At 46.2% G+C, this 23,641-nt stretch overlaps 1 protein-coding gene across 7 annotated transcripts in view; it reads right to left on the bottom strand.

Annotated features, from left to right (window-relative positions):
- Positions 1–19,427, bottom strand: part of FHDC1 (FH2 domain containing 1) — a 40,262-nt gene extending 20,835 nt beyond the window's left edge. For 2 of the 7 annotated variants that reach the window (XR_014244518.1, XM_082391502.1), the window contains exons 1-5: positions 17,980–19,014; positions 14,145–14,409; positions 12,813–13,437; positions 2,934–2,995; positions 2,165–2,267 (exon numbers count right to left, since the gene is read on the bottom strand). Coding sequence is in view for 6 of the 7 variants with exons in the window: in XM_082391502.1 (XP_082247628.1) it covers positions 2,165–2,267; positions 2,934–2,995; positions 12,813–13,301 (654 nt within the window). In the remaining variant the exon portion in view is untranslated. Of the gene's footprint in view, positions 1–2,164; positions 2,268–2,933; positions 2,996–12,812; positions 13,438–14,144; positions 14,664–17,979; positions 19,015–19,314 lie in introns of those variants that run through there. The other 5 variants (XM_082391505.1, XM_082391506.1, XM_082391503.1 and 2 more) reach the window with 5 other exon arrangements.
- Positions 19,428–23,641: the final 4,214 nt, after the last annotated feature.

Below are 23,641 nucleotides of genomic sequence, written 5' to 3'. Positions count from 1 at the left end.
TTATTAGCATTTTTCTGCCACACTCCTAACCCTCTCTCAATTGGCCTTGCCTCCTCCTTGGCCTCTTCACCATCCTCTGCCCTCTACCCAGGACTGCAGGGTAGGTCCTGCGTCCGCGTGGGGCCGGGCCGCCCAGCACTGCCAGTCTGTCCCTGCAGTGGCAGGGGTCAGGAGGTGGCGCCCTCCGCTGGTCTGGGGGGGGGGGTGCCGAGCAGCCCTGAGGACTGTCAGGGTGCACCTGCTGAAGGAAGCTCCCAGAGGAGCCCGAGGGTGTGCTGAGCTGGTAACGTAAACAAGCAGGAGTGTGACGAGCTTGTCAGATACTCAGACCCTGGTCACTCCGGTGACCCTGCAGGGGGAGGGGGATGGCCTGGTCCAGCAGCTGGGAAGGCAATGCAGGACCCCGGGCGTCTCGTCTCCGGGCTCAGCTAATTGTCTGGGGGTGAGAGAGTGCCTCGGAGTCTCAGGGCAGCGCTGGGGTGGCTTTTAGTCATCACGCCCTTAACAGCCTCTTTCCTCTGAATTATATCCCACAGACAACCCAAGAAACAGGGTTCTCTAAAACATGAGAGGTTCGACAGCTAAGTTGCTTCTTTGAAAGATCCCTTAGTCTTCCACAGGCTTTGCATTTTTAAATTTTTTTAATTTAATTTCTTAATCGCCTCTGATTGTTAAATTAGGAAGGAAGGTATTAAGGAAACCGCATTGAACCTCCTGCCTCTTCATGGCATGAAGCTGGCAGCCTCCCTCATGCCTAACTCCCATTTAGTTGGAAATTTAGAGCTCCGTTAGGACTGGGTACCAGAGCAGTCCTAAGGAGGAAGCATGAAAAATGCCCAAGCGGGGAGATTTCCAGAGCAACTAAATCTTTTTGAAAACTCAATTCATTAAACACTATCCATCCTAATAAAAGATCTTGAGTACACCTAAAACTAACACAATACTGTAAATCAACTACACTTCAATTTAAAAAGTACATTTTGGAATGCCCATTCTTTACATAAAAGATTAAGGAGTGTTCAGTATATAGGATCCAGGGTAAATTTTGATCTAATGTACCTTTCCCTCAACTCTTTAAGACCCTTTACTAATTAACAAATGCCATTAATTAATCTTGGCTTTGGTAAATTATAATTGATTTGCAAACAGAAAACCCGAGGTGGAGAGAGCAGCTCAGAATACGTAAATATCCAGTTACGCCCAAAGACCCTCAGTTTGGCATTGTGAGTTTATCACTGATGGAAAAGAAAAAGCACAAATACATTTCTCTTGTTGTTATTAATGGCACTAAAGTCAAGTTCCATAAATTACATCTACGAAGTGGAGAGAGATCGGGGAGGGAGAAGCCAGCAATATGTGTAAAAGGATAACTTACACTTTTTGCTTCATAAGGCTCTGTATTATTTAAGTGTTTACAAGCAAATGTATTCGTGTAACTTATTACTGAAATTTTTAAAGGGTCACTTCTTCAGAAATAGACAATATCACAATTTTGGAAGGTTTTACAAAACTGTTTTTCTCTATCAAGCTCCTAATCATTCATAAATTTAGTTAATTCGGTCCAAAAAAAATTAATACTTTATTTATATTGTGGTACTATATTGCTATGGTAGCAATCCCCACCTTTTAATCAATTATATAGACAACATTTATTAACAATTTACCTATCTCTCCAGTTTTTAGAGCATCTTTATTCAAAAGTGGTTGTTTTTTTTCTTTTTTTTTTAAAAAAGTATATGTATTATGAAACAACCCCAGGTACACCCTAGGCAAAGATCATCCTTAGATGACAGAAAAGGGAACTAACATTTATTGAGCTCCCATGTGCCAAGTACCATGTTAGATGCATAACTAGGGCTTAATCATCAACAATCCAGTGAGGTAAGCATCATTATCCTCATTTTACAGGTGAGGAAACTAAAGTTCACAGGACTTATGAAAACTTGTCCAACTTTCTCACTTAAGGGAACAGCGCCAATTTAAACCTAGGTTCTCCAACTCGATAACCCATGCTCTTTCTACTGGGTAACTTTTAATTGTTAGGCAAGAAAACTCTGGCTCTGGGTAGGAGAGTGCCCTTCCCATGTGAGTTCTGACATTCCTAAAAATATTAAGCTTTTATTCTCACTCCTAACATCTAAAACTCACGCCCCAAATTCCTTACCTCCTCTGACTCTGGCAAAAGCTTAAGAAATTCGCGTAATGTCTCCGATCCATAATGCTCACTCTTTCCTTGATGAATATCTTCCACAATGGACAGAGGAGACCTTGAAAAGACAAAGATCAGATTCCCTTTCACATTGGCTGGAGTGCCAAAGAAACACAAGCCAGGGGAAATGAAAGCAAACCACCTCCACCCTCCCTTCCATTCCGCCTCCTTCCCAGTCTGATGGGTGGTTTTGTGTCAGCGATCATAAGAGCCCCACTGCCAGGGAAAGCAGGGATCCTGATACACCAGAGGCCCCTTTCCCCAGAAAACCATCCTCGGGCATCCCAGAGAGGGCGAAGGTAGCAACAACCACTGGGAGTCTTCTCTGGGAGAAGAAAAGCGGTTCTGTGGGCCTCCTGGAGCCAGAGCCCTCTCCTTTCCACTTGAGGACACGTGAATTTAACACTGTTTGACTCACCCATCCATCCTCCACTCATGGAGCAACACGTCAGGTGAATTTATAAATTCCCTGACATGTCAGGCGTGGACAGATGACCCAAGGCAATTCTCCCTGAACTCCAAGCTACCTGATTATGTTTTTATGGAGGAAAACAGCGGAAAGCGACACACACTTGGGGACTCCTCAAGCCATGTGTCTAAAAACAATTTGAAAGTATGAGGGATGGCTTTCCCTCATTAGAATCTGCGTTTCGGCTCACACCCACAGACTCTGATGCTGACAGCAGGGATGTGACTAAAGTTTCAAATGTGTGCAAAATCTTACCTCTTAAACTGCTTTAGAAATATCCCAATGTTCATGCTCCGTTTTGCATCCAAGATAGTAATCTGGAAAAAAACAAAGACACGTAAGATTATTAAAGTATGAATAAGAAGAGTTGGAGGAAAGAAGAGAATTAAAACTTATCAAAATACAACACCAATTTTAATGTATAAGAGAGTAATTCCCAATATGTAAATCTGGTGATTAATTGATGCACCTAATATAGTTTTATGAATATCAAAATACTATTATCTCCCCAAATTCACTTTCTGCAATATATATTTCCTTAATGGTAATAATTACATATATCTTTTTGGGTTTTTTTTGGCTGCGCCATGAGGCTTGCAGGTTCTTAGTTCCCTGACCAGGGATCGAACCTGGGCCCACATCAGTGAAAACGCTGAGTCTTAACCACTGGCCCACAGGGAATTCCCATATAGATCTATTTTAATATTGTATAATTTAAAATAAATTATACTCACATTTTCTAAATTTTGCAATTTCCTCTTAGAATAGTATAGCCCACATTTAAAAGTCCTAATTTGGAAACAGATGTCTTAGCATAACAAGAATCATATGAGATTTGAACTCTGAAGCTATTGCAGAGTGAGTCCCAACCCTGATTCAGGGATGTAAAAGGACCAACACTGTTATTTTCAGAAACATAATAAAATTCTTAATATTTTTCTAAAGGAAAATTTTATTTTCATTGGGAAAAAATATGTATGTCCAGTAGCCCTTTTAGGAGGAGGTAAGAAAGCGTCCTACACTTTATTTACTCAGAATTTAAAAAGGAAAACTTTTGTGCTGTATTTTACCAAGTCTAAGATGCGTTTTTGTTTTTGTTTTTTGGCATATGAATATCTCTGGAATCAGGATATGTCTTATAATATATGGATCACCTTTGATTTAATAAAATATGGTGGCTATTCTAATGTACCATCCAAGCCCAGATTTTGGCTGCAACAGATTTAAGCTGTTCAGAATTACAGTAGTCTCCCCTTACCCACAGTTTCAGTTACCCTAGGTCAACAGAAATCTGAAAATATTAAATGGAAAATTCCAGAAATAAACAATTCATACGTTTTAAACTGTGTGCTGTTCTGAGCAGAGTAATGAAATCTGAAATCTCACGCCTCGGGACGTGAATCATCCCTTTGTCCAGCGTATCCTGCCCGTTAGTCACTTAGTAGCCACCTTGGTTATGGGGTTACTGTCATGGTACCACAGTGCTTGTTCTCAAGTGAGCCTTATTTTACGTAGTAATGGCCCCAAAGCGCAGGAGTTGTGATGACGGCAACTTAGATATGCCAAAGAGAGGCCGTAGAGAGTTTCCTTTAAGTGAAAAGGTGAAAGTTCTCAATAAGGAAAGAAAAAACTCGTAGGCCGAGGTTGCTAAGATCTACGGTAAGAACGAATCTTCCATCCATAGTGCATGATAAGTGCTTCGTTACAGTGGAAAAGGCATTAAATTTGTACAAGATATTTTGAGAGAGAGACCACATTCACATAACTTTTATTATAGTACATTGTTATTGATGAAATAAAAATTCATATTCTAAGGCAAATCAAGGAAAATGTAAACATAAAAATTTTTCTCTGCCCTTTGGCCTCCTCTTTCCCCTCTACTGTGCATTGCGTATCTGCCTTATGCATCGACCAAACCTCCCCATCAGCAGAAATACCTGCTCAACCATAAAGAGCAACATTCCCCTGGCATCAACAAGATAACTCCTTAGGAGATAACCTTCCTTCTTAATCTTGTAAGGGGCCACCATGACCTATGACCCACTATTCGCTTTGTACAGGTAGATCTGGACTGTGTAAACTGTCAATAATACGTCATTTAATGCACAGTCCTCTGTCTCAAAAATTTATACAACTGTGCTTTGACCTCTAATGGGCGGAACAGTTCTCAGAGCTTTCTGAGAGGCTGTTCCCGGGTTATAATCCTCAATTTGGCTCGAATAAAATTTTCCATCTTTCTTAGATCAGCTGATCCATTTTTGTTCGCTGACATTATAGTTGGTCTATTTTATTATTCCTTATTGTTGTTAATCTCTTACTGTGCCTAACTGATAAATTAAACTTTATCATAGTTGCATATGTATAGGAAAAAACACAGTACAGATCTTCTTTGACTTATGTCCAGATAAACCCACCGTAAATTGAAAATACTGAAAAATGCATTTAACACACCTAACCTACCGAACATCACAGCTTAGCCCAGCCTACTTTAAATGTGTTCAGAACCTTTACATTAGCCTACAGTTAGGCAAAATCATCTAACACAAAGCCTATTTTATAATAAAGTGTTGAACAGCTCACGTAATTAATGGGACACTGTACTGAAAGTGGAAAACAGAATGTCTGTCAGTGTATCGATTGTTTGCCCTTGTGATCGCATGGCTGATGGGAGCTGCTGCACCACCGTTACCCAGCATCACAAGAGGGGCTGTATCGCAAATGGCTAGCCGGGAAAGATCAAAACTCAAAATTCCAAGAACGGCTTCTACTGTATGCCTATTGCTCTCACACCATCATAAAGGCGAAAAATCTTAAGCTGAACCATCATGGGACCACCTGTATATATAGGGTTTGGTACTATCCACGGTTTCAGGCATCCTCTGGGGGTCTTGGAACGTATCCCCCACAGATAAGGGAGAACTACTGTAATAATTTGGAAGGGTTTTATCAGACTAAAATTTAGACAGAATCTTTTTTCAGGGGGTGGGTATTGTTAAATACAGAAGCCATTTCTTTGGAAGTAAATATCCAGGATACATGGAAGAAAGATAAACTTAAAAGTCCGCAATTTTCCCCATTTGTTTTTTGGAAAAGGGAGACAAGCTAAATAGGAATGTTGTTATAAGGCTCTTTCTTTCCAAAAGTATGTGATTCACTGTGAACAAGAAAGAATCAGGTTTCAGATTAAATTCCTGATCTCCGGGCCTGCTTCTAAGTTTATAAGAGGCAGCAAGACTGTTAACCAAAGTTAATGGGACTTCCTGGCTAGAAGGTTAAATTTTTACAAGAGTATGGTTGCCTTCTTTTGAAGACTAATCTTAAACAATCACATTATTTACTGTCCTAGGGGTTTATTTCGTGTTAACACAATCACCTGCCAGTTATAAACTAAACTCCCAAGCTAAAAGGACAGGCTCCTTATTGGAATCCTACCCACGGATTACAGTTCAAGTTCAGTGTAAAGGGAGGGGAGAGGAGAGGGGAAAGAAAGGGTGAGAATAAAACCTGTCAAACTTAACATCCTTTAAGAGGAAAGCTTTTACCAAAGAGAGGAATCTAAATTTAAGACAGAAACTATGTGCTTATTATAATTCACAAATTAAAAAGTAGGAGCATGTGCACTGATCTGGCTATATATGTATATCCGAAGCATTAAATTACCACCTCCTGCTACATTTAACCCTTGATGGCAGCACCCTCCCAGCCTCCACACCCAAGCCCCACCCTCATCCTCTTCACCCCTCAACCCTCTGGGACTCTGTATCCTCAGCCTAGATCCATAGCTATTATTGCTGGAAAAGTGGTGGAGAAATTACTGTTATTGTTCCTATTTGACACATACAGAAACTGAGCCTCAGAGATGTCATTTTATACCTTCCCCAAAGCAATACTGAACTGAAATGCCCCAGGGTCTCTCTGGTTCCTGTTCACTCTAGTTCCTGGGACTTTCAATATTGCTGTGGATATAGGAAAACAGAGAAGTAGGGAAGGTTCCCCACCAGCCCAGTATCCACGTTGGGATGCTTCTCTGGGAATGGGGGCAGATCTGCAGAGAGCCATCCACAGGGCCTGGCCGAGGCCCCTGGTGACCCCAGAGTTGTATCTGTGGGACAAAGGCCAGGACTCACATTCTCACCAGCTGAGACGGCCGCCGGGAGTGGAGCTCAGGCAGGGAGTGGAGCTCAGGCCGCGGGGAGCACAGGGGGCCACGCCTGGGGCAGCAGCTGTGTCACCAGCGAGGAAACTGGTCACTAACTTAAGGGAATCCAGCAATACTCCTAAGGGAAAACCTGGGCGGGCCATCGCTGAGCAGTGTAAGGGGGAAAACAAAGCCCAGCGCCTCCTCCAAACCACAGGAAAATGAGACAGTTGATAACACTGCAGGGACAGTGCCCTTCTCTCCGGGCATCCTCAGCTCTGCCCAGTGCACGGGCAGTCTGCTCTCAGAGGGCATCACACTCAGCCTTCTAAAGCGGTGTTATTACACAGTGCTTTAAAGAGGGTTATCACTACATGTGTAAATTAGCTTATCTTACTTCCCAAAGGCTTGCCGGCAGTTCAGATGCCCAAGCGAGTGCGGCTAGAGGTGCTTTTGAGTCACTCCCAGGAGCGCACGCCTCGCGGACTGCACAGGCGGAGACAAACAACCCTGGGAACAGGGGTGAATTGACCTGGCCCCTCCCTCCCCACCAGTTCAATCAATCCGTATCTACTCTTCTGGACACCGCAGGCCTGCTGAGGCGGGTGTACTCAGCATGTACAGAGCTCATGACCTGTCCCATTAAAGGCCCACCCAAGAGTTACACCATCCCTGGTGAACAGGGGAGCAAAGACGTCAGGCGATGTGCTCAGCTCATCCACCCTAAAGACGTCCCACCCGCTCTCGTAACAGTCTCCCCACAGGCTGCCAGGCGGTGGGGCTGCTCAGATCCCTCTGAGGCGCGGAAACAGCAGTGCTGCGTGCTCAGGGAAGCATGTGAATGGCTACACCCCCAGCCCCACCTGTTCAAACCTCCAAATAAGCTCTCCTCCTTTTCTTCTTCTGCAATTCTTGCACTCTCATCCATCCACCACAAAATCTGCCTCCCATATTCGTTAAAGGAAGAAGGAACTTTTCTTTTTTAGTTGTGGTAAAACACACATAACAGTTACCATCTTAACAGTTTTTAAGTGTACAGTTCAGCGGCAATAGGTACATTCACACTGTTGTGGAATCATCACCACCATACGCCTCCAGAACCCTTCATCTCGCAAAACTGAAACGCTGTCCCCATTAAACACTAACTCCCCACTTCCCCTCCCCACCCCCTGGCAGCCACCATTCTACTTTCTGTCTCGGTGAATCTGACTACTCTGGGTACTTCATATAAGTGAAATCATACAGTATTTGTCCTTTGGTGACTGGTTTATTTCATTTAGCGTAATATCCTTAAGGTGGAAGAAGAAATTCTTAAATCACTTTAGCTTCCATTTGTCAAAGGAGGCTTCCTTACCTACTTAAGTAACACTAAATAGTAGTTATTTCAATCCTATGTCAAACCTGAAAAGCAATTATTTAAAAAATCTTCCTGTATCCACTAATATAGACTTAGCTTTTGGGTTTTGATGGTTTTTCATTCTTTTTTTATTTTTGGTTGGCTATTCATTGGGAAATGTCCCTCCCCCAGCTCTGAGGAAAAAAATGATAGTCCAGTTGAAGCTTTCTTTCCCCTTTCAAATACTCTATCTAGTTCTATAGTTCTCAACTGAGCATGTCTCAGAATTCTAGAACATTCTGGGACCATAACAAAAGTTGACAAAGAATGACTGATACCTGAATTACTGTGTGGGAGAATAACATTCCTTTTCATAAACTTAGAAAAACCAATCTTCCTTCCTTCCTCTCTCTTTCCTGTCCTCTCTTTTTCTAATAAGCAATTTTAATTATTTCTTATGTGGTATAATTAACTAACACTAATTGTAATATTACCACAGACACCATAGTGAATGACCTCAAGTGTTTCAATGTTTGCATTTTCTTTTTCATTTTTAAATTTCAGTTTTATGGAGGTATAATTGACAAATAAAACTGTAAGATATTTAAGGTGCACATCATGGTGATTTGATATATGTATACACTATATACTTGTATACATTCCCTCCATCACCTCACATATTTATTTACTTATTTATTTACTTTTTGGTGAGAACAATTAAGTTCTATTCTTTTAGCAAATTTCAATTACAGAATACAGTGTTATCAACTATAGTTGCCAGGTTTCACATTATGTCCTTAGACCCTATTCATATTATTGTGTTTTCTCTGTGAACCCCTATTTTGACTTATCATACTGATACCTTATAAGATAGCCCCTTTGCTCCCTTGGTTCAGTTCTGTCAGTTCATTTGGAGGTTCAGTTCTGTCAGTTCATTTGGAGGATACCAAATGGCTAGGGCTGTCCTTGCCTTGAGAGCATTTCAGATTCTGTAGGGAGACAAGGGTAGCCCCAACTAACCAGCTCCGAGGGGCTGAAGAGCAGCGCTAACAGATGGATGGGGGCTTCTCAAACGTGAGATCACCAAACTCGGAAAAGAAGGTGGAGTTTGAGTTGAACCTCTTTATTATTATCCCCAGTAATACCCTTTGTTATTTCTAATTACTTTACTAAAGTTTATTATTGTAACATCTGTAGCTTCAAGTTAATTTTTGTCTAGCGAAGATACAAAGATAGTATTTCAAAACCTTTTCCCCCCTTTACTATGTTCTAATTTACTATTTTAGATGTTGTTCTCCCTAAATTCAGCCATTCCCAAACCCAGCTCTTCCCTGTCTCCCAGTAACTTCTTCCTTCATAGTATAATGGAACTTATTTGTAGTGCTTTATAAGCCCTTTAAAGCCGGAGCCAACCGCATAATGGCAGGCCATTTCTGTAGGAGGTTATTACATTTCAAGGGAACATAATCTGATCCGTGGCATGTTTGAGCCTTCAGAATTATGAGCTGTGTGGCAGCAGATGGGAAGGCCACACTTCCAGGCTCAGGATGGGTCCCTCGGACAAACATGCTATGTATGTATTCTCCAGTCCACACAGTTTCAACCCTGGACTCCACTTTCTACAGAGTGAATTGGAAGATTTATTACTGGTCCATGTTAGACTATCATTCTGCTGCGTTGTAACTTCTTTAAAGAAAATCTAATGAGGGAAGAAAACAGCATGTCCTATATTCTTTTACCAAAAAAAAAAAAAGTATATATAATACTTCTAGCCATGTTGGAGATAGCATGAAAAATGGAAACGAATTCTGGGTAACCCTCTGTGATGTGACAATATTATCCAATCTGCCCTTAAATCCATCCACCTACACTACTTATCCTACCTGAGTACTGAGAAGTTGAAGAGTTAGATTATCTTATGATACACAGTCATGGCGATTTAATTTTTCTTTCTAGACTGCTATCTTGCAGATTAGCACCTACATGTGTTAAAGATATCTGCACACCCATCATTCATAGCAGCATTATTCACAAAAGCCAAAAGGTGGAAGCAACCCAAGTGTCCATCAACAAATGACTGGATAAACAGAATGTGGTATATACATACAATGGAATATTATTCAGCCTTAAAATTCTGGTGCATGCTACAACATGGATGAACCTTGAGGACATTATGCTGAGTAAAACAGTCCAGTCACAAAAAGACAAATACTGGGACTTCCCGGACAGTCTAGTGGTTAAGACTCCGCTCTTCCAATGCAGGGGGTGTGGGTTCGATCCCTGGTTAGGGAGCTAAGATCCCACATGCCACGCGGCCAAAAAAAAAAAAAAAACAACACTTCTGAAACTCTTAAATGGTTCCTTTAAGAAAAAAAAAAAAGACAGATACTGTGTGAGGTACCTAGAGTACTCAGGTTCATAGAGACAGAAAGTAGAAGGGTGGCTTCCAGGGGCTGGGGGGAGGGGGGATGGGGAGCAGCGTTTCAGGTTTGCGAGATGCACAGGATTCCATGGATGGATAGTGACAGCAGCCTTCCAACAACGTGGCTGTTTCTGTGCCACTGAACTGCATGCTTACAAATTGTTAAGAGGGTGAATGTTACGTTATGTATATTTTACCACCATTTAAAAAATAATTGTTCAGTTTCAGGTTTTTTCTTTTTTTTAAGTTAAAGAAAAACAAAACAAAAAAAAAAAAGAGTAAAGAAATGTATCTAGGGGGGAGAGAGGCAAAAAGAAAGATTCTTTTTACCTGAATTTTAGATCTGGCCTAAGAAATGGACGTCTCTGCTTCTGCCATAGGTGGGAAAAGATGCCACACACCCTGCCACTTCCTTCCATCAGTGGGTCTTAAGCCCTCTTGAAGTCACTAACATAAAGCAGCAAGTTCCACACAGCCCCCTGAACTATCACTGGCCAAATAAATGTCTCCAGTTTATAAAGGACACTGCCCATTCTAACCTGGTCAGCTGCCTCCCCAGGAGCGTGATTAGCCAGACCCCCTGCTGTGTGTGACAGGGGCTTTCCTGAGACATGAGCTCCGTCTCCACGCACCCATCCACTCTTTCCTTTAAAATGCTTTAAGGCCAGTAAGTAGAGCTAGGAAACAATGGTGAGCATGACCTACTGTCCAGCAAGGAGTCTCTGCTGGAAGCTGGGGCAGAGGCCAGTGTACTAAGGAAATGACTTCTTGCTCCTTCTGATACTGAAAGGATGCACTTAGAAATAAAAGGCCTTTGCATAAAGGAAAGAGCAGGGAAAGCCAGGTTCAGCACAGGAGGGCACTAAGGATGTCCTGAAGACTTCCTCTCAAATCATCTCACAGCTTACACCTAATTCTAGTCCTAGGGTTCTCCACATTTTATAATAAATAGACTCTTGGCTATTTCAACAGGGGACCATAATGCCAGCTTCAAGGGCCCCCAAGTGAATTCCTGAGCCAGACAGAGAAAAGAGGTCAATACTGTCAGCTCAAGAATTCAGTAATGCAGAGAGCTGCTACTTCATTCCAGAGCCCTGCCTGCCCACTCTCTTATCTAGTCAGCTCTATCTTTGACCTATTTTCTCTGCTCCTTTACAACAGATTAAAAACTGATGCATTTCTGTTGCCCTTTTTTTTTGGTGGGGGGGACAGCATTCTTTTCTTTGAACCCCGGTTTCCTAATTATTTCTTCTAGCAAATAGAGGTTTCTTAATTACTTTCATGTTTCTAACCAGAGAGTACTTACAAATGTAATTTTTGACTCAGTTTCTGTGATGTTCGGTGACCTGAAGCTCTGAAGCCATGCTTTCACTTACCTTCTTATAACTTGCTAGCTTTATTTTTTTTTTTTTAAAGATTTTTTCGATGTGGACCATTTTTAAAGTCTTTATTGAATTTGTTACAATACTGCTTCTGGTTTTTTTTGTTTTGGTTTTTTGGCCACGAGGCACATGGGATCTTAGCTCCCCGACCAGGGATCGAACCCGCACTCCCTGCATTGGAAGGCGAAGTCTTAACCACTGGACCGCTAGGGAAGTCCTAACTTGCTAGCTTTATACTTTCCTCAAAGTAACACAGTTCCTGTTCACTGGAAATGTGCTTTGTGGAAAGTGTATCTGAAAATAGCTTTATGCTTTGGCTCTCTGGAATCTGTTCCACAATGGCCAACACTTAATTCAGAGATTCGAAGAACGAAGGCCTCCTCACAACACTTGTGGAAAGAAAGCTGGAGGGAAAAATAAAGATAAAAATCTAAGGATGTACACTATTTAATGATGTTATTTAATAAAAGGCACTTTGTCTCAGAAACCCCCAGTTAATCTCAGGTAACTGAGTTCAGGAGCTCAGGTTTTTGTTTCAATGGCGACTCATAATACTGGGCTTCAGCAGAACTGCTCCACCAGGGGAAACCAGGCAGATGTGCTGGAGGCAAGGAGCGAGGCCTCCAGATAGCATGTTCCCTGCATGAGGTCACCATCCTCTGGGATGTCTGCCAGGATACGGCTTGCATGCCTCTCACACTTTTTTGCTACTCAGCTCAAGCTCATCATTTCCAAAGCACGTTCACTTGCATTATCTTATTTCTCAGTGATTCTAGCAGGTTTGGAATGTACACACGTCCCCAAACTCAAAACAGTGCGGTGTGGGGAGAGCCATCCCTCCGTGGACCATTCTTACCTCTTCTCTGCCCTCCCTGAAGGACGAATTTAAAGGCCCTCCTCTCCCAGAAGGGGAAGAGATGGTGGTGTTTTCTTGCTGCCCAAACAGCTCCTCGATGCTCTTTGTATCAATTTGGTAGTGATGCTGCTGCCTGGCTGCCAAGGTCCAGATGTTGGTTTTGCCACGAACTTGCTCCTCTGGAATGGTTTTCCAGAAAAAGCTTCTGATCCGCTTTTTCTTACCGAGGTGGCTGTAGCCGTTCAGGTGAGAGGTTGGGGGTAGTCCTGGGGCGGGAGGGGGGACCGGAGGCCCCCCAGGCAGTGGAGGGGGAGGGGGAGGGGGAGGAGAGGGAGGAAACCCTTCCCCTGAGTATGGGCATGGTGGAGGTGGAGGGGGCGGAGGAGGAGGTGGCGGTGGCGGCGTCTGCCCAATCATGAATCCAGCTGTCGTGGCAATATTCCCATTTCCTTTATCACTGACCAAGGAGACACAATTCATAACATGCATAGTACTGTTGCCTTCTAAGGAGATAATTTCTTGACCTTGGGGAAGCAGACACTGACATCAAATTTGTGTCATACTTTTCCTCCCGCTAGTCTGCCGCCAGAGCAAAGGCAACTGCGTTGTGTGTCATCTTCCAGACCTGCAAAGATAAAACAACTTTAAAATCAGTGCAGGAAAACACTGCTATACTAGCGACTCCCTTCCGAGGCCAGCGCCAGTCCTCCCAGAGTAGTTGGATATTAAAATCAATGAGGGGCCACACATCCAAAGGAGAACTAAAAGGGACTAATACTTTTCTAAATGTGAACCAAATTTTACTACCTGGAAATGCTGCCAAAGCAGCAGCAATAAATCCAACTTGGAAACCTTCCATTCATCAATAAAACACATATTTACCAAGAACCTGCAATAGGTTCAGCAAGTATTGCTCACTTTCTGAACAAGCTACTTGTTCATTAACTGGCTCGTTTTCTTTGGGCAGTGGATCCCCAACCCCTGGGGAAATGACCCAAATGGCTGCAGCCCTAGTGACTCTGTCTTTTTCCCGTACGGACATGTCCCCTACCCATCAGTGGGTCAAAGGGCATCCTCCACCTTGCACATAATAGGCAGGGCACTCGGGGATGATAAAATAATGGCCAAACTCCTTCCCCTGGAGTCAGTGCCATCGTCTTCTCCCTACACTTGGTGATGCTGCTCCCCCGCAAACAGAGAGAAGAACACCGGACATGAAGATAAAAGGTTCCAGCTCTAAATCAAGCTTTACTGCTTGCAATTTTAGAAAAGGCATTTTGCCTCACTAGATTTGGAGTTTCTCATTTGTAAAATTAGGAGGTTGGCACTGACCTCCATCGTCACTTGCGACGCGATCGTTTTGGGTTCTGGTTAAGCTGTCTGGAGCTTAACTCTCTGGAAACCACCAGAACTTCTCAGTGTCTCTTCTGCTTCTTCTGTGACGCTATCAGCAGAGGAGACACACACACACAAGGGGATGCTGCCCGAATCACACCTGCCACACGGCTACCCCTTAGCCACTCGGTCACTGACTTATCTTGGTGGCTCGTGTTTTTATTGACCTTTAAATGTTCGTTTTTGTTCATTTGTTGTGGACCTGATGTAAAAACAGGGGTCAAAATAACTACAGTCCTTCAGATGTGAGGACAGGTAAGTGGAGATGTAGAACACGGGGCCCCGTGTAGGCTTGCGGAATGAGCACCCCAACTATTTGGGTGTGTGAAAAGGGGGCTGTTTCGTCTAGGTCGTAAAGGGTCATGTGGACTTCTGGACTTCTGAGAGGAATTATCCTTCTACAGCATTACCGTTCAAAGCTCACAGTTACACATCTTCATCAAACAATGCAGAATTCTACAGGAGTAAATGGTCTGATATCACTAATTCAAATATTATTAAATCTTTTATACAGAATCATACATAAAAGGCAGGACTGCCTCGGGAGTAAGAGGGGAGACTCCAAAAACAGACTGCTTTTCCTCAGATCCCAGTTCTGCTACTTCTTTAGGTGTGCAACCTGGGGTGAGGTAGGTTATCTAACCTATGTTGCAGCATCCTCCTCTATACTATAAGCATATACCATTCCATTGGTTTGTATGCGAATAAATGAGCTCATATGTGTACACCCTTACCAAGATGGTACATAGTTAGCCATTATTAACAACAACTGGTGTCACAGGTACATACGATTTCTCTTTATTTTCACAGGCACTACATTTGCTTTAAAATATGTATTGGGTTTATAAGTAAAACGCTAGGTTACCCTTGGCTACTAGAAACATACCTTTAATATTTCCATCCTCTGCTTTCTAAGTTACTAGGTTTGTGAGCTCTGTCCCTTTTCAATACTCAGTGATTGTATATTAAATTATCTCTACATTACAAGAACAAATGTTTTTATGAAACATTTAAATATTTAAGTTCTGAGAATTATGTATGGGTAGAAAATAGCATTTCCAACTATTTGCTGGATAATTTTTTTTTTAGCATTTTAACCACTTTTAAGTGTACATCAGTGGCATTAAGTACATTCACAGTGTTGTGCAGTGTCATCATGGGATAATTTTTTAGAAAGTAAAACTGAAAATATTTATCCAAGCCAACTTACAGCTCACTTGAGATGCAACTAGCTTTTAAAAGGAGTTTTCGTAATTATCATTAGGGGCATAACTAGGCTGTTTTCATAGTTGGCATCCCTAAAGCAAATGACTCACTGTCAATTACAGTTTATAGTTATATCTGAACTCTTCTTTTCTCAAGACTGTACAGGTAATCTTGGCAGTTTATCCTTACATATTTTAAAATACTTCTGTACATGAAATATCTCATGTATAGAAGAATTGCTAATCCTCCAATTCACCTCCAATTCCAGATATGCTGACTTGTTTATAGATTATCCCTGTTAAGAATGGTGATAAGCTAAAAAAGTCTCCATCCTAGAAAGCAATAACTCATTCAGTGCTGCGTTAGTATATGCACAGCTGTGCCATTAAACCTCACAGAGCAAATGCAGAGATACTAATGAAGAGTGAAAAAGACTATGCCCTCGGAGGTCGTGCAACACCGTCTTCTAATACCAAAGCCCCAAAGCATGTGAATCCTTTTGAGTCTAGTCTGCTTTGCAGAGGAAGTACCAGATTAAAGCTTGTCAAAGTAAAAAGTGACAGGCGTTAGCTATGCATCAGCAGGATTCTAACCACTGTCCCCTCTTGAGAAAGAATGTTATTTTAGAAAGTTAAAGGAACAAAAGAAAATTTACAACATTGTTCCTGGTATGTTGTCTGGCTAATTTTTTCCCAGGGTAACAGACAAGGATCCTAGGCCCCCAACAGCTTCTAATGAATGAGTTCTCCAGCAATGATTAGCTAAGATGCTAATGCTTTTACTACAAGCCTCAATAGGGCTTTGATAGGGTTTCCCCCTTGGGCCAGGATTTCCAATGTCAAAGAGATGGCAGGAAAAAGAGAGTGCAGACACACATTCTAACCCTTTCCACAGTCTCACGAGATATTAAAACAGAGGATACACAAAGAATATTCAATTTACTATGGTACTGTCCGCAGTAAAGATGCAAACGCATACTCTCCAAATATGCTAGGAGAACATAGGTGATGCAGCAGCCCCAAAGACGGCTGTTTCACACAGCGGGCAGTTGCCGGCAAGGACAATGGAATTAGCCTTAGGCTCTATCTGGAAAATGTCAAGTGTCCCATCAATCTCCCCAGGGCAAACAGAGACAGGCTTGTATTTAACATCTCACCTACAGGTTGGGGACCTCAGCAGCAGGGGGGATGGCTGCTAAGGTTGACAAATGCCCAGCCCTGAGTAAACTGTACAGCTGTCACAGTAAGTCTCTGAAGATGAGAACTTCTCTTTGAGTCCCCTGGGCGCTAATCATGACCCACTGGGGGTAAGTCCCAGTGAAGGCCCCTCCTGGGGAGGCTACTGGCTCAGCTGAGCATCTCCCATCTGTGTGGATTTTTAATAAGGGGATGCTGTGACCATGTACCTAGGCTTTAGCTGATCAGCAAGCAAAAAGTCTTAGAATGAGAAGGAGAATAAGGGTCTTCAAAGAAGCCCTGTGGCCCTTCCTAAACTCTCTTGCCTAAATAGCCAGGATTACTTTGCTCTTGGTGTCAGAAACATCGTTGAAGCTCTGTTCTCTTCAAGGGAGTGGGTGGGAGGGAAGAAAAGAGCAAGTATGCTTCATTTCACAGTGTATTTAGGAGGAAAACATGTTTCTGAAAGCCCGTTTAGGGCTCAGAGCTCTCCTGAAAAACGGTTGGTGGGGCCTTGTTGCTCAGCTGGTCACTCACCCCCTAGGTCAACAATAATCAGAAGTAAACACCACACCAGAAAAACCTTTCCCCTTGATTCCTGACATGTGTCACAGATGAGGTGGGATCAGGAAAGGCTGGCCCACACCCTTCTGATGACAAACGGGGGCAGAGCAAGCCGGGTGTGGAAGAGAGGCAGAGGAACGCACGGCCCTATTTTACTGGGGGGAGAAGAGAGGGTGGGGAAGGGACAGGCCATGTTAAAATATGGAGCTTTTGCTCTCCACCAACTCACTGGCGACAGGCTCTTCCTCCACCACCTATCTTTCAAAATCTTTCTGGATTATTAAACACAGCATGTCAACCCCACAGTCGAACCAGAGCTGGCAACATCCAGCTCTTCACCTTGGCACTCTCGCCAGCAGTGGAAGAACCCAAGATGTTTCCAGTCCGCGCGTTTAATCTGCCGCCGCACAACATAAACAGTCCACAGATGCCCCCGAGCGCAACACCCTGGGAGCAGAGGAAAAAACGCCTGCTTCTGAATGTGCATTTTCAGCTTCTCTCAGTGTCCCCAACCAAAGCAAACGGGTGCCAAAGGATGCTCTAGAGAGAGGAAAGGAAGCGCTTGCGACTCACTCCAGGAAGACAACTGTGGGTCAATAGACGAGAGGGGGTCACAGACGGCCGAACAGCAGGCGCAGTTTCTGTGCAAACAGCTGTTCGAAAACGGACTCGTGGGTCCTGAAGACACTCGGCGTGGGGGACACCGGGGGCCCGATTTCTTTCGCAGTCTGGACGCCCAACAGTTCCCTAGGTCTCTGCAGTGGCGGGCGGTCCACCGCGTCCTTCCGCCCCCAACCCTCGGCCCGCGTCCCGCCCCAGCCACTCACCAAAGCGCCACCGGCTCGGCCGCACGAAAGGCTCGGAGGGCGCCGCGTCCGTCCGAGTCCCCGGGGAGTCCGCGGGCCGCCAGCCCCAGCGCGTCCTTATCTGGGCGGCTGCGGAAGGGGTGAGAGAGCGGGCGCCGGTGCGCGGCCCAGACAGACGCCCACACGCGCCGCGCAGGCTCCGCGGCGGGGCCGAGGCGCGCGCCGGGGAGGGGCCGCCGCCCGCCGCGCGAGGACACGCGGGTCCACGGGGCGGACGCCGGGGCACGGCGGGACCCACTACCTCCCGCGGGCACCGAGCACGCGCGCGTCCTCAGGCAGAAGCCAGTGGAGCAGCAGCCGCACTAGCTCGCCCCTCCCGGAGCCCCGCAGGGATCGCCGGCCCCGCCCCTCGCCTCGAGGGCCGCCACCTCCCCCGCGGATCCCCGAGGCCCCGCCCCCTTCGCGGGGGCCGCCGAACCTGGCTCCTCCAAGCGGAGTGGGGGGCTCACTAGGGAAGGTGTCACTGTGCTTGAAGCGAAAGGGGGATCTCCCAGTTTGCGGGCCCCGCCCCCTCCTCGAACCTCCGTGGCGACACCTCCCCACGTCTGGGGTCCGGGTCCCGAGCGCGGGGGGAGAGAGCCTCACGGCCGCAGTGCGGAGCAGCCAAAAGGAGCGGGGAAGAGCCGGCGAGAAAAACACAGAGGGGAGACTCCTGGTGTTTGGTCGGAGGATTAAACCGAGAGCCCGTTGTCCCCGAGCTGGGGCACCGCAGAGGCTGGAGGTGACCCGCCAGCCCACCCACTTCCTCCCTCAACTTCCACAAGCGCAGGGCTCAACTTCTAAGCTGAACTTCGCACGGGCAGAGCGAACGTGCCAGAGCGAGTACCGCCTTGTCCTCGGTCCGTATCACCCGGACGCGGTCCTGGCCAGCCCCGCACCACAGTCAGGAGGGGCAAGTCGTGGCTCCCCCGCTGGCCAGGGACCCGGCGCGGGCGCCCCCACTTGCGCGCTCTTGGACGGGCGGGGATCAAGTGGGAGCTCAGTTTAGCCAAAAGTCCTGGCAGCTAAAGCTAAATCAGCCGGCCCAGGTTTAACCCGGAGGCGGCCCGGGACGCGCGCGTCTTCCCCTCAAAGGACGGATGGCTGTCCTCTGCGGCCCAGGGAGTGCAGCCGCCAAAGTCGGGGGAGCTCAAACCTCCCCAGCCTTCCCGGTGAGGCTCGAAGGCAGCCGAGATTCAGTGCCACAGTCCTCGTTCCTGACGGATCCCCGCCCCCGGCTCTCCGGAGCCGAGGAGTCTCGGTCGCCGGGAGCACCCGAGCAGCGATCGCCCTGCCTGGGCAGCGCGACTCACTCACCCGCGGCCGGCGCTCCCAGCGCGCTCTCCTCTCTCCCGGCCGCCCGCGGTCTCCCAGCGCCGTCGCCTCCTCCCGGGTCACTGCAGCCCTGGCTGCTCGGGGCCGCGAGGGGGCAGGGCGGCGCGGGGCGGGGCGCGGCTGCTGCCTCAGGTAACAATGCTGCAGACCAGGCTGCTCCCAGCGCCAGCTGCAAAGGGCAGCACGCCCTTTCCATCTCGGCCCTTCCTCCCTCCCACCCTTGAGCGCCAACATCGGCGCTGCGGCGCTCACCTTCACCTGCGCGGGACCCCGGGGGCCTGGGAGCCGCCACCCGGCAGGCGGCTGCCAGCACCTGAAGGCTGGAGCGGGGCGGCCACCGAGGAAAGTAGGGGCGGCGGCGGGGGACAGAGATGTACGGAATGTGAAGAAGAGCTAGGTGTCCTCGAGGAACCAGCAACGGGAGGCGCCAAGCTGGCTCTGAACTGGCAAGTGGCTCCACAAAGGAGCCTCTGCGGCAGCCTCCCCGACACCCTCTCCTGCGCACACGCGCGCGCACACACATGTGCGCACACGCACACTCATGCACGCTCCGCTCAAACCCCGCGTGCACACAGGCCATCCTCTGCCCAACACACTCGTTTTTCCCTGGAGCAGGAAGCAGCATCTGGGTGAACTGTCCCAGCCCGCGTGGCCGAGTCCCAGCCGGGCCGGAGGTTCCCAAAGGTCAGCTTCTCCCTGGGACCTGCCATCCTGCAAGTTTGTTACTTTGTTCTTTTCTTTCTTTCTTTCTTCTTCTTTTTTTTTAATCTCCTCAATGATGATGGTAACAGAAACCTTTCAGTTATATATAAAAGAAAAAGTCCACTCCAGGACTGATCACATGAACAGATGCTGTCTGGGAAAGGCTCCTCACAGGAGGAAACCGGGGAATGGTTTTATCGCATCTTTTTTCAAAGTGACTTATGATGTCAGGTAGTGAGAACGGAGTAATCAAAGAAAACCTATCCCCGGAGAACCGACTGATCTGAAATCAGCTGCAGGGGTGGGGAGGCGCCCTCTGCGGGGATGAAGTCATTGCTACCTTTGGCTCTGTGCTCCCAGATAACAGACCAGGGCTTATCCAGCCTCTGGAGCCTGATGACTTCCGCCTCTCCACCCTGGTCCACAGCCCCTGAACTCACAGGACAGAATTCTCAACCTCCACAGGAATAGAAAGAAAAAGAGAAGCTATTAGGGTAAAAACTGAAAACAAACAAACAAAAAACCAAAAAGCAAAATTCTGCCCACCAACAGCCCATTTTTTAGCCATGGACCAGGCTTACACTAACCATCAAGAGAAGTAGATCCAACTAAGACCACGGAAAATCTCAAGGAGTGGGAAGTGTAATAAAAGAGAAAGCCCCATGCTCAGGGAGTTAATATTAACCCCAAAGGAATACTGACTGCACAGGCAAAAGTTAAATGACAGAATATCACAGTGAGGAGCTAATGGCATCCTCTCCTTTTCTTTTATGTAAGTCTCGTCAGATGAGGAGTCTAGAGCCACTGCACACTTCCTGCTTGTCAAGCCCCCCTCCAACCTGGGCTTCCCCACAATGTACTGAGTGTGCATTCTAAAATCAGTCACTTTTTTGAAGGGTCAAGTCCAGTGACCCGTCCCCAGCCCCTCAGCCCCTCAGCCCCTCAGCCCTTTGATGTCCTGCAGCATCCTGGCCTACAGGCCTTCCCTCTGCCTCTTCGGCCTCCTCTGTTGACCCTTCTTGCCCTTTGAGGACGGTAACCAGATTCTTCCAACTCTTTATTTCCCATTATCCCATGGGTACTGCCTTCTGACTTCAACCTGAAGGGGCCCAGATTTTGTGGGGCCTGAAGCTTGTGTAACTCATGAGGGAGCTTTTAAAAGAAAAACAATAAAAACTTATATACAAACACAACACCAGCTACGTGCTTTTGGAAGTGTCCGGGGAAAGTTAGAGCCACGAAAACTTGAGCTCCGAGGTAAACCCACTGCTGATTTCACCTCTGTGTCAGGGATTCTTGAATTCACGTTGTCCCTGTAATGGTTCAAGTCCAAATTCATTGTCCAGAAGTCAACTCCTCTGTCTCTCAAAACTACTACTCTTCCGGCCTGTACCCCTTACTTAAGACCTGACTTTTAAAATTCGAAATCCCAGCTTTCCCTTGGGTTCTTTTCCTCTTTTACATTTTTCATATCCAAGTGTTTGCCAAATTTGTTGCTCTTTCCCCAGTAAGATCTCTTCCATCTGTACTTTACATCCACTGCCACTACACATGCCCTGATTAGAGGAAAGGGGAACTGATGTTCATTTGCTATTGGCTGTGTGTCAGGCATCACACTTGATTCTCACAACCATCCTAGAAACCCTACCTTCTGTATTGTCTGGCTTAGACAAGTGAAACCGGACTGGTGCATCCACTGCCTCAGCCGTCTTTCTGCCTCTCCCCTCTTCTCCCGACTCTGCTGTTAGGTCAGTGTTTTTAAAAGTCTGATTTTGGGCTTCCCTGGGGGTGCAGTGGTTAAGGATCCGCCTGCCAATGCAGGGGACACGAGTTCGAGCCCTGGTCTGGGAAGATCCCACATGCCTTGGAGCAACTAAGCCTGTGTGCCGCAACTACTGAGCCTGCGTGCCACAACTACTGAAGCTCACGCACCTGGAGCCCATGCTCCGCAACAAGAGAAGCCACTGCAGTGAGAAGCCCACACAGCACAACGAAGAGTAGCCCCCGCTCGCTGAAACTAGAGAAAGCCCGCACGCAGCAACGAAGACCCAATGCAGCAAAAAATAAATAAAATAAATTTAAAGAAAAAAGTCTGATTTCATCACACTACGCACCTGTTCAAGCCTTCTGTAGGTTACGTAGGTGCCTACGGGGAAGGGGAAGGCTGCCTCTGGCAGCATCCTGCCTCCATCTCCACGGTGTGAAGCGCCCCATTTCACTCAGTTTGTAGATGTATTTTTGATGCATTTGTGGGTGGAAGTGAGATCCACATCCTTTTACTCTGCCGTCTTGATTCCCTTCCATTTCACTCGAGCAGCATTGTGTGCTGCCCCTGAATGTGACATGCTTATTTTGATTCTTCTTTTCGGTGTTGTGCATGTGAGGCGGCCAAGAAGTACTTGAATAGAGCAGAACACAGCTCCCACGTAGAGTCAAGGTCCTAATGCGTTGGATCGGAGGCTGCAAATCCAGAGGACAATTTATTATTCATTTATTAATTGTGAGCCACACCTTCATCTCACCTAAGATCGTGCTTGGGAGTATACACTACCAAATGTAAAATCGATAGCTAGTGGGAAGCAGCCGCATAGCACAGGGAGATCAGCTCGGTGCTTTGTGTCCACCTAGAGGGGTGGGATAGGGAGGGTGGGAGGGAGATGAAAGAGGGAGGGGATATATGTATATGTATAGCTGATTCACTTTGTTATACAGCAGAAATTAACACACCATTGTAAAGCAATTATACTCCAATAAAGATGTTTAAAAAAAAAAAAAAAAGGACCTGCCATTCATCTGTATCCCAGCAACCTGCCAGCCACCCTGTCTTCGAGGAAGGCTGGAGAGACTCCTGAAGCCAAGCCGCCCAAAGTCAGCGCAGCCCTGGAGCATGTGGCTTGGAGCTGACTGTTGCTGCTACATCCTCGGCTCCTGAGCCTTGGTCAGTGGCCAGCCCACGCTCCTGCAAGCAAGCCACGCCTCCTGGGAGTGTGCCTGTAGCTCAGAGTGGCCTCCCGGGTGCCGGCTCCAAGCCCTACTGAATAATTCTGTTTGCAGCTTGCTCCTCCCTCTCCCCAGGCTGTCCCTTCCAGATTGCTCCATTTCCTTTGCCCAGTTCATTTCCTTTCTTCCAGCTTCACCTCCTCAGCCCTGAGAAGCTTTCAATTTCTCCTACATCAAGCATTTTGGATTTGAATCTGTCATTAGGAGCCACAAAACAAACTTTCAAACCAAAATGAAGCAAATGCCAGGATGCATTCTAAAGAAGACCTCACAGTTCTAAGACAGGCTTATTTACTGAAAGAGTAAGTCTAATCCATGAGCTGACTTCATGGGCCCTCTGGGGACCACAGTGGACACACTGAAACGAGTCGCCTCTGGCACAGGATTGAGGCATCAAACTCATTTCTATTTTTTTATTTTTTATTTTATTTTATTCTATTTTTTTTTAACATCCTTATTGGAGTATAATTGCTTTACAATGGTGTGTTAGTTTCTGCTGTATAACAAAGTGAATCAGCTATACGTATACATATATCCCCATATCTCCTCCCTCTTGCGTCTCCCTCCCACCCTCCCTATCCCACCCCTCTAGGTGGTCACAAAGCAC

The sequence above is a fragment of the Balaenoptera borealis genome, assembly GCF_965194805.1.
Source record: "Balaenoptera borealis genome assembly, chromosome: 4".
NCBI classification, from domain to species: Eukaryota; Metazoa; Chordata; class Mammalia; order Artiodactyla; family Balaenopteridae; genus Balaenoptera; species Balaenoptera borealis.
This window is presented reverse-complemented; position numbering and strand designations above follow the sequence as displayed.